The 12,335-nt window shown below is 34.7% G+C and overlaps 1 protein-coding gene across 1 annotated transcript in view; it reads right to left on the reverse strand.

Moving 5' to 3' along the window:
- LOC311305082 (NACHT, LRR and PYD domains-containing protein 12-like) overlaps positions 1–12,335 on the reverse strand; it is a gene marked incomplete at its 5' end in the record, with an annotated part of 117,234 nt that overhangs the window by 57,793 nt on the left and 47,106 nt on the right. Inside the window, 4 exons of the mRNA XM_084432557.1 lie at positions 2,604–2,765; positions 3,593–3,766; positions 7,451–7,624; positions 11,855–12,028. Of these exons, the coding sequence (XP_084288683.1) occupies positions 2,604–2,765; positions 3,593–3,766; positions 7,451–7,624; positions 11,855–12,028 (684 nt within the window). The remainder of the gene's footprint in view (positions 1–2,603; positions 2,766–3,592; positions 3,767–7,450; positions 7,625–11,854; positions 12,029–12,335) is intronic.

Below are 12,335 nucleotides of genomic sequence, written 5' to 3' on the forward strand. Positions count from 1 at the left end.
GTATTGTTATTATTTTGTTGTTATTTTCAATCAAATAAATGCAGCCTTGGTGAGCAGAAGAGACTTCTTTTAAAAACATTAAAAATCTTACCGACTTTTGACCGGTAGTGTAGATTAAATTAAAAAATAACATTATTTAAACATAAATATGAAACTAAATACGTTTTCTTTAATGGCTACAACACGTAGGCCTACAGTACAGAGAAACTTACTGTCGGAGTGGAATTTGAGCGAACACGTTTTACCAGTGAGCATGAGGGGCAGGGCTGCGTTTTTCCAATAATAAATAAATGTCTTAATCAGACAACAGACAATCATCATAGCATAAGAAAGAAAATATAAAGAAACAAAGAAGTAAAATAAAGAAATAAAAATAAAAATCCATTCAAGTAAATAATAACAAAAGAGATAAAAGAGGCTCAGTAGGTTCTGCAGCACGAACACAAGTATGTAGTCCGCAGTTGTTGCTGTTACGTGACTTAGCGGTGTCTGACTAGGGTCGACACGTGGGGTGATGACATCATCGTTTCACAACATAAACGGATTGGCTATGCACACGAAAACGCAAGGGGGTCGTTTTCAGATTTCTCCACTCTGGGACCTGGTTTAAAAGAATAGCAGTTTCAGTCTCCCGGATCCGTCTGGACGAAACGCCGATACGATACAACATTTTTAATACAGCTAAACGAGTCTCCGTGTGGACAGGGCCTGATTGAGTAACCTACAGTGGGCAATTGATGTTGAAAAGACATCAAATTGATGTCAAAACCAATCCATGACATTGATTTGATGTAAACTGAATGTCAAACATATCGACCTGCTGCTGCATATACATAAACCAATTCCAGTGTGGGTATTAACTTTCTCTTTTCACCTAATTACCACTGGAAGACATTGCCTTTCAAACTGACCTTAAAATTATATGCAGTAACTTGATCAAGTCTTGACTAACTTTTGACGTCAAATTGATATCAAGGTGCCCGCTGGGTAATAAAGCTTGTTGGTTTAATTAATTACAGCGAAGTTAAGTTAAGATATTCGTGTTTAGACGGAGCTCGGATGTACTATATATCGGATTTGTATTTATTTATTTATTTATGCGGCAGTGCATGCTGGGAGTTTTATACTATCCTGGAACCCAGCATGCATTGCAACATGAATGTTGATGTCTGTGTGGCTCTGAGTCATGCAGTAGTTCAAAATGTTTTAATGCAGTATATGATTTCAATATTCTTCAGAATAACTGCTTACAGAAACATTGCTGGATTTCATGAGGTAGATTAACAGATATATGACAAATAATAAATAGCCATTAATTCAATGCTTATACACAGGACGAGATCAAACTAATGTTATAAAGTCAAGGGCCAAGAGACCAACTAAAGCAAATACTGATCTCCATCATGGTGACTACAAACTTTATTATATTTAATAAAACATAAAAAACTAAATATCTGTTAATTCTCAACTAATTCTCAACTTTTGTACATGTATGAAATAAATAATGTTAAACTGGTTTGTACACTGGTTTCCTACTCAGTGTGGCTGGAAGTCAGTTGTAGTTCTTGTGTTTCTCTTTTTTCTGTTCTTGTTTCTCTGTCCTTCAGTGATTCTGCTTATCAGGTGTTCATCATGTAGGGAATAGTGAATGAGGGTATAGGGTGTGATTTTGAACACAGCCTCAGAGTGTCGACTTTGAGCACTGTTAATTCACAGTATATTCCTGTAAGCTATTTTCTCGAAAACGACAAATATATCAAAGAATGCATTGTTTTCTACGGTAGATTTCTGTTTTAATGGAAAATGCTATGGTTTTGACAGATATTATATATTTGTGGTTTTAAACCAATCTATTGTATAAAGTGCTGTATAAACAATCATGACATGACTAGACAGGAGTGCCGAATAGCAGAGCTGCTTTCTTTACTGCTGATTTCTCATCACTGTTTTTTTTTTTGTGTTTGTTATTAAGAGCAACTTAACGATTTTGAGCGCTGTTAATTCACATTATATTCCTGTAGGCTATTTTTGTTTTCTACGGTATATTACTGTTTTAATGTAAAATGGTATGAAATTGTCAGAATTTGGCCTTTTTTTACAGCAAGGGTTAACAGTGTGCGTAACACGAGAATGAACCTCATTGGTTCTTGCAGAAGATCAAACGTGCTCCGTAACAAAAGAATAACTCACACATTCTCACACATCAAGCAAGCATGTCTAAGCTTCCGTTTAACACAACTGATGTGTGCGTTGATGAATTGTATATGTGAATAAAAGAGTTGATTAAATCTGTTAATCATATAAAGTGATGTCTCTTCAGAATATCTGAATTAAACTAAATTCAAATAGATCAGTTTCACAATCTCTTTATGAACTTTTTGAAGCATTGAAGTGGTAGCACTGTCAATGGAGGGACAGAAATATCTCAGATTTTATTAAAAATGTCTTCATTTCTGTTCTGAAAATGAATGAAAGTCTTACAGGTTTGGAACGATATGAGGGTGAGAAAATAATGAAAGAATTTTCATTTTTTGGTAACTAACCCTTTAAAAAAACAAAACCAATCACACCAGACAGGATTATTGTTATATTACTTAACATACTTGAGTTTGTCCAGATGGTTGAGAGTATCAGAGAGCAGCTTCAGTCCTGATTCTCCTGGGTGATTGTAGCTCAGATCCAGCTCTCTCAGGTGTGAAGGGTTTGAACTCAGAGCTGAAGACAGAGCAGCACAACCTTCTTCTGTCACCAAACACTGAGATAATCTACAACAACAGTAAGTGTCCATGTTAGTGTGCTTCATCTACTGGTGGCCTCTGATTGATTTTAATGAAATCACAGTGTTGTAAAATGTGCAAATTATCAGATACAAATTAGCTAAAGGATCTAATTGTAAGTTATAATTTCAAAATAAAAAAAACTCTATTTTTACCCATAAAATCTAAAAGAATTAACCCTCTGGGGTCGACAGACATACCGGCACCTTTTGATGGACTTTTTCACATAATATGTATTATTCACATAATTTTCACTAATTTATGGTAATATGGTTATACAGCAATACATAATTCGAAACTGTAAAAAGTTTACTTTCAGTTGTGTCCACTTGCAATCAAAACAAAACAAACAGGATGTTTTCTGCCGTGTCTGTGAACTTTTTTTCTGCAGTGCATCAAAAAAGAAAAAACTAAATTCTGCAAATATTTGTCACACAGACAAGAGTAATATATCTGTAGATACATGTAAGTGTCTACTTTTAAATTATCCTATTCGAAATGAAAACAAATATTCTCTGTTTATATACTCTGTATAAGAGAGAGAGAGATGTAACTGTCTCTCGTGTCAGTTTCCAGCAAATGTGAACATGCCAACAGGCGCGCGCACGGTATTCATATGGTAATGATCTGAGGCCATTCATGCAAACAGAGTCAACACCCACATCAACTCAAATGCATCACGTTTCATCAGAATGATCATATTCATTTACTTTAATTTTGGGATGCAGTGAGATAATTCTGGAATAAGAATAATTTCACAATAAATTTTCCAGGATATGTCCTTGTGTGGTTATTTTTCACAGACCCTCAAGTACCTCAGTATGTTGAGTTGACAGTTTAGACTCTTCAATCCAGCACAGAGCAGCTTCACTCCTGAATCCTGCAGATCATTGTTACTCAGGTCCAGTTCTCTCAGGGAAGAGTTTGATGACTGTAGAACTGAAGACACAATTTCACAGCACTGATCGGTGAGCTTACAGCGTGCCAACCTAAACAGGGGAGAAATAAGAAACAAATCATTACAAAAACAATATTATTAATACAGACTGGTGTTTTAGAGCACTATATGCATTGTCTGATGTTTTTGAGAAAGGTCTGCAAAGAACATGAATGTAAAGGCCCCGATATACTTCAATGGATTTATATATGTATGTATGTATGTATGTATATATATATATATATATTAGAGCTGTCAACGAATATTCTAAATTCGAATATATATTCGAATAGTTTAAAAAAAACGAATTTCGAATGTGAAAATTAATATTCGAATAATGTGGAAAAACGCCCGCGGTAGCAGAGGCGTGGCTGTCTGCTTTGCGAGTGGGGACAGGTCACAGGAAGAAGGCGTTAATGTTAAACAGAAACATTACTAAAGTGTAGGCTACTGTACTGACTGAATAGATATTGCATGCATAAGGTAGGTTAGATACAGCAGTTTCATGCACTGCAGGCTTCCACTGGTTTGATTATTTACCGTTTCATGTCAAGGAAAAGTTCCATGTTTACCACAGCACAGCTCGCTCAATGTCGGATTCGCGTCTATCGCGTCTAGTTGGACTCTTGAACATTTTGAATCCATGCGCGCGTCAAAAGCAAAAGTTTGAAGCGAAATTGACGCGCGGAGAGCCTCATTCGCGCCGCAAGACCCCCAGATACGCGTAAACGCGTCTTTACATTGACTTAACATTGAAATCACTTGCGCCAGACGCTCTATTCACGTTTGGTGTGAACGCAGCATGAGCGTGAGGGCGAGAGAGAGAGAGAGAGAGAGTGCCTGCGAGTGCGAGTGAGCGAGCGAGAGTGAGGTCTGCGGTCTTGGCCATTAGGTGATTTACTTGTTTTTGTGTAGTTAATACGTTGTCAAATATGTTTAAACTTGAATAAACTACCTATACAAGTAGTTATGTCTCTTTGTATTAATTTGTCCTGTTATTGACGTAATGCGCTTCATTGACAAAATGTGCAACCAGATGTTCGAATAGTTCGAATATTCGTGTGTTTTTTAGAGGGAATATTCGAACGTCATTTTTGAGCAATTTTGACAGCCCTAATATATATATATATATATATATATATATATACAGTACCAGTCAAAAGTTTGGAAACATTACTATTTTTAATGTTTTTGAAAGAAGTCTCTTATGCTCATCAAGCCTGCAGTTAAAAAACAAAACAAAAAGAAACCAGTAATATTATGAAATATTATTACAATTTAAAATAATGGTTCTCTATTTTAATATACTTTAAAATGTAATTTATTTTTGTGATGCAAAGCTGAATTTTCATCAGCAAGTACTCCAGTCTTTGGTGTCTTATGATCCTTCAGAAATCATTCTAATATGCTGATTTATGATCAATGTGGGAAACAGTTGTGCTGCTTAATATTTTTTTTTATAACCTGAGATACTTTTTTCAGGATTATTTGATGAATAAAAAGTTAAAAAGAACTGTATTTATTTAGAATAGAAATCTTTTGTAACAATATACACTACCGTTCAAAAGTTTGGGAACAATAACTATTTTTTTTTAAAGAAATTAGTACTTTAATTCAACAAGGATGCGTTAAATTGATAAAAGGTGATGATAACAATTTATATTGTTAGAAATGTTTTTATTTTGAATAAATGCTGTTTTTATGAATAAATGCTGTTAACGTTTTACTCAATGAATCCTGAAAAAAGTATTCCAAAAAAATATATTAAACAGCACAACTGTTTCCATCATTGATAATAACTGAGTATCAAATCATCATATTAGAATGATTTCTGAAGGATCATAAGACACCAAAGACTGGAGTACTTGCTGATGAAAATTCAGCTTTGCATCACAAAAATAAATTACATTTTAAAATATATTAAAAAAGAGAACCATTATTTTAAACTGTAATAATATTTCATAATATTACTGTTTTTTTTATTTTTTTTATTTTTTAACTGCAGGCTTGATGAGCATAAGAGACTTCTTTCAAAAACATTAAAAATAGTAATGTTTCCAAACTTTTGACTGGTACTGTATATATAAATATATATATATATATATATATATATATATAAATCAATACCAATTTCAGTCACCACTACTTATTTTTTGTTCCTTTTTCACACATACATAGAAATACATAAACAGTGAACCCGTGCAAATACGTCAGTTGGTAGTAACAGGGTTTCAACAACAGTAGATTCACATGTCCACATTAACTCTAAAATTTGTAATGCGGTGAGAAATAATCCTGGAAGAATTTACCTCAGAAAAAGAGCAAAACTGTGGTTTCCGTTTCATTATGAGGGACTTGATACATTTGAGGATATCATTTATGATGAGCAAGTTATTTATTTTTACATTAGAAAATATGCTATTTTTTACATAAACATGCACTATAAAAAAGTGAAAGTGCACTTGGTGCTTTAAGGAGGTATTTCTAACCGATTCTAACAATACATTCTAATTTTGTTGTTGTAACCTAATTCAGTCAGGTTTATTTAACACAAGGGAATGCCGTTTTAACTTAACTGAGTTACATTGACCCAATATACAATTTCCAATAAAGTTCAGGATGGACACATTCGACACATGCACACTATGACTGCACCAGACCTATAGAGGGCAGTATAGTCATGACTCGTTTCTGCAACAGGAAATCTGCTCTGAATGACAAAGAAGGAAAAAAGGTTTTGTTTGCTTTTATTTGGAGTATTTGGCATGTGGATTATAGATTGATGTGAAAAAATAAAGCATTTCAGAATAAGTTTGCCACGATATGTCCCTCAAGTGACTTGACTTGACTTGCTCCTTGTAATCAACAGATTTTGCTTCAAAGAGAAATTGTGATTTGGGGTTATTATACACATTATGTTGCATCAAAGTGAAAATCACAACTGACATTATACAACAAACATACACTCAAAAAAATAGTTTTGCCTCTTGTTCAGTTTAATTAATTAAAATCAGCTAAAGTAAAACAATTTAACTTAAAGCATCGTAAGCCTAAATAGATCGTAGAGCCATTGCCGCCAACTTGAAAAAATATTTATTATTATTAATTATTATTATGATGAAAATACTTATTTATTTATAAAAATGTTGACAACCTTATGCTGCCTATAGTGTTTTATGTTATTTTTTTCAACATCAATCTACACTTTATAATGACCAAAAAATTAAAAAATTAAAAATAAACAGATTTGTGATACTGAAATATTTACTTTGCTTAAGTACACAGAGCCTTAACTCAGTACTTATTTAAAGCACCTAATCTGGTGCAGATTACAGTTTAAAGTCTTTTTGGGTATGATGTGGATTTTCTCCCATTCTTCTGTGCAGGTCCTCTCATGCTCTGTGAGGTTGGATGGGGACCGCCTAAGGCCACAGACAAGGGACACCCTGGACAGATGGCCAGTCCACCACAGGGCTCACACAAAGACACATATATTCACACCTATGGGCAATTTACTGTGTCCAATTCACTTACTGTATTCTGGGGGAAAACCGGAGTGCAAGGAGGAAACCCACACCAACACAGAGAGAAAATGCAAACTCCAAACAGAAAGGCATTTAATTACATATGCATAATGGCATTTGGAGTATAGATTGATGTGAAAAAATAAAGCATTTAAAAATAAGTTTGCCAGGATATGTCCTTGTGTGGTTATTTTTCACAGACCCTCAAATACCTCAGTATGTTGAGTTGACAGTTTAGACTCTTCAGTCCAGCACAGAGCAGCTTCACTCCTGAATCCTGCAGGTCATTGTTACTCAGGTCCAGCTCTCCCAGGGAGGAGTTTGATGACTGTAGAACTGAAGACACAATTTCACAGCACTGATCGGTGAGCTTACAGCATGCCAACCTAAACAGGGGAGAAATAAGAAACAAATCATTACAAAAACAATATTATTAATACAGACTGGTGTTTTAGAGCACTGTATGCATTGTCTGATGTTTTTGATAAAGGTCTGCAAAGAACATGAATGTAAAGGCCCCGATATACTTCAAGGGAAATCGGTCTCTTAAAAAAATATATTTTCAGTTTCACCACTACTTTTTTCTTGGTTCTCTTTCACACATACATAGAAATACATAAACAGTGAACCTGTGCAAATATGTCAGTTGGTAGTAACAGGGTTTATACAACAGTAGATTCACATGTCCACATTAACTCTAAAATTTGGGATGCGGTGAGAAATAATCCTGGAAAAATTTACCTCCGAAAAAGAGCAAAACTGTGGTTTCCGTTTCATTTTGAGGGACTTGATACATTTGAGGATATCATTTATGATGAGCAAGTTTTTTATTTTTACATTAGAAAATATGCTATTTTTTTTTACATAAACATGCACTATAAAAAAGTGAAAGTGCAGTTGTTGCTTTAACCCTAAGGTGTTTTTGGGGTCCTTGAGATGTTCTGACATGCCCTGACATTTGTGCTTTTTTCAGTTGCTTATAAACATAGTAATGGCAAAAAAAAATTACACACTATTTAGCACAAACAGGGCTACCATAATATGTGAGCAACAAGAATGTACATGTCTGCATTTTTGAGAGAATAATGTTTATGCGTGGTTATTGAACAAACTAAAAACTAAAGTTTCTGAAATAAGACCACAAAACACACACTAAATATGTGCCAATAAGACTTTTGTCTAATGGATGTCATCGCCTAGTGTTTTTTCTTCAAAATTATGTGAAAATCACCCTGCCTAATCCTTCACATAACACAATACATTGATTTGAATTTTGCAAAGCACTTTCTGTTTGGAAAGGCAATATTCGAGCGGGCGTCAACGATCATGCATATTTAGTGGTTCACACCTGAGGACCGCATACTTAATGAGCCATTCATTCAGGTGAGTCACTGAGCCACAAGAATGCAAGAGCAACAGTTGGAAGTATCTCAATTCTTTTTTATTTTTCCACATATTGTGCTTGCAAATTGGCCTATAATATCCAAGGAAAACATGTCTAGTAATTGTGCAGTTAATTCTCATACTGTATTTTCAGTTTTGGAATATTTATCCTCTCCCCAAATTTGTCACTAATAAAACACAATAAAAATTATTTAAAGAAAAGGCTTATATTTACCTTTTAATAGTTTGTTTACATCTACCTTGTAAATATTTCAATAAACAACAATTCAAGTGTAATCTTTCTTTGTAAAAACTAAAGTATACATTTTATCATACATATTTCAAAGTTAAGGATTTGATTGATTATTTGATTATTTTTGACAAAAAATTGACAAATAAAAGCTTATTTGAGGTGGCAGATATTTTACAGTAAAAATGTATCTATCCAAAACTAATCAACGAAATGTTGTCTTTCATATGTCTGTAACATAGGTCTTTCATTTTTATTATAAGGAATATAAATGTTAATTTGCAGTTTAATACGTTGCTTATACAAATATATATATGTGCATACACACACACATATATATGTGTATATATTTATACACAAAAATAAATTGTATTTATATCCAAGGTAAACATGTCTAGTAATTGTGCAGTTAATTCTCATACTGTATTTTCAGTTTTGGAATATTTATCCTCTCCCCAAATTTGTTACTAATAAAACACAATAAAAATTATTTAAAGAAAAAAATTATATTTACCTTTTAATAGTTTGTTTACATCTACCTTTTGAGGGACATTTTCCCTTATTATTATTCCTCACAGCGCTGCGAGACGGTGTAAACAAGTAATGATCTGAATAAACTTGTGTTTTCTCGAGCTGATATGGGGCTCGAGAAAACACAGCCCCTCACAGGTTTGCGCCGTGGATTCCCGCGAGTCAGACGCGGATACTGTGTTTGTTTTAGGCTCGCGCAGTCTTCACTCGGACGCGCGCTTCAATCCGTTGTGGAGACTCTCTTTTCGTTCCAATGAAATTACAAAACAAAATACACACAAACATGTCTCTGCCTGATATACAACCACTGATAAACATAATCTGATTTGATAAAAAAAAAAAAAAAACTATATGAGTGCAGATTCGAACTCAGACCTCTGACACGCTAGGCAAATGTTCTACCACTAGACCACTTGAGTACACGTATTTACTCACGTGATAACTCGGTGTTTAGTCGGCGGGATCAATTCGCTCTTGAAAATGCTGCCGTTCGTCGTCTGAGCTACAATCTTCCTCTGAGGAAAAGCCAAGGTGAGTTATTCCTTGCTGTCCAGAATCATCTGAAGGGCGTCTTTACCGGAGAAACGAGCCATCCTCTCTAAACGCGATGAACTATCAGTGAATCTGATCTGATGAAACTTCGTGTTTTCAAGGCATTAATCGGGGGGCGGGTGCGAAGCATAGATTACCTAAACTATTTACCATGTGAATAGTGCCGGGGGCGGGGCGGCCTCGGTTCATTATAGAGATAATGAGGCAGAAGGAAAAAACGGTACCTCTCCTTGCTTTCAAACGGATTACATGAGTTGAAAACATTTGTTTTTTATATTAATTACTTCATTTAAAAGAAGGGATTTTAAGCTTCATAAAGACATATACCACGTGTCTGTGTGAGAAGTATTCGCTGAGTTATGATTCATTTTCGGACGTGTTTCAGAATGGACTACACGGACAGAGAGAAGGCAGAACTCGCTCCGTGTTTATTTTTCTTAATTTGGCGAAAAGCACCACACTTTGTTTTTATTGTGAGTATACACAAAAATAATACACATTTAACAGAATCGATTGATGTATGAAACTCCTATGGAAAATCAAAGTCAACAGAGTATTTATGAGTTTCTTTTACACTGATAAAAAAAAAGCGAGCTGGTATCGCCGGCGAGACCGCCGACCTCAGGGGGTTAAGGAGGTATTTCTAACCGATTCTACCAATACATTCTAATTTTGTTGTTGTAACCTAATTCAGTCAGGTTTATTTAACATAAAACAAGGGAATGCCGTTTTAACTTAACTGAGTTACATTGACCCAATATACAATTTCCAATAAAGTTCAGGATGGACACATTCGACACATGCACACTATGACTGCACCAGACCTATAGAGGGCAGTATAGTCATGACTCGTTTCTGCAACAGGAAATCTGCTCTGAATGACAAAGAAGGAAAAAAGGTTTTGTTTGCTTTTATTTGGAGTATTTGGCATGTGGATTATAGATTGATGTGAAAAAATAAAGCATTTCAGAATAAGTTTGCCACGATATGTCCCTCAAGTGACTTGACTTGACTTGCTCCTTGTAATCAACAGATTTTGCTTCAATGAGAAATTGTGATTTGGGGTTATTATACACATTATGTTGCATCAAAGTGAAAATCACAACTGACATTATACAACAAACATACACTCAAAAAAATAGTTTTGCCTCTTGTTCAGTTTAATTAATTAAAATCAGCTAAAGTAAAACAATTTAACTTAAAGCATCGTAAGCCTAAATAGATCGTAGAGCCATTGCCGCCAACTTGAAAAAATATTTATTATTATTAATTATTATTATGATTAAAATACTTATTTATTTATAAAAATGTTGACAACCTTATGCTGCCTATAGTGTTTTATGTTATTTTTTTCGACATCAATCTACACTTTATAATGACCAAAAAATTAAAAAATTAAAAATAAACAGATTTGTGATACTGAAATATTTACTTTGCTTAAGTACACAGAGCCTTAACTCAGTACTTATTTAAAGCACCTAATCTGGTGCAGATTACAGTTTAAAGTCTTTTTGGGTATGATGTGGATTTTCTCCCATTCTTCTGTGCAGGTCCTCTCATGCTCTGTGAGGTTGGATGGGGACCGCCTAAGGCCACAGACAAGGGACACCCTGGACAGATGGCCAGTCCACCACAGGGCTCACACAAAGACACATATATTCACACCTATGGGCAATTTACTGTGTCCAATTCACTTACTGTATTCTGGGGGAAAACCGGAGTGCAAGGAGGAAACCCACACCAACACAGAGAGAAAATGCAAACTCCAAACAGAAAGGCATTTAATTACATATGCATAATGGCATTTGGAGTATAGATTGATGTGAAAAAATAAAGCATTTCAAAATAAGTTTGCCAGGATATGTCCTTGTGTGGTTATTTTTCACAGACCCTCAAATACCTCAGTATGTTGAGTTGACAGTTTAGACTCTTCAGTCCAGCACAGAGCAGATCCACTCCTGAATCCTGCAGGCCATTGTTACTCAGGTCCAGCTCTCCCAGGGAGGAGTTTGATGACTGTAGAACTGAAGACACAATTTCACAGCACTGATCAGTGAGCTTACAGCGTGCCAACCTAAACAGGGGAGAAATAAGAAACAAATCATTACAAAAACAATATTATTAATACAGACTGGTGTTTTAGAGCACTGTATGCATTGTCTGATGTTTTTGATAAAGGTCTGCAAAGAACACGAATGTAAAGGCCCCGATATACTTCAAGGGAAATCGGTCTCTTAAAAAAATATATTTTCAGTTTCAGTCACCACTACTTTTTTCTTGGTTCTCTTTCACACATACATAGAAATACATAAACAGTGAACCTGTGCAAATACGTCAGTTGGTAGTAACAGGGTTTATACAACAGTAGATTAACTCTAAAA

Source organism: Rutilus rutilus (genome assembly GCF_951802725.1).
Source record: "Rutilus rutilus genome assembly, chromosome: 1".
NCBI lineage: Eukaryota > Metazoa > Chordata > Actinopteri > Cypriniformes > Leuciscidae > Rutilus > Rutilus rutilus.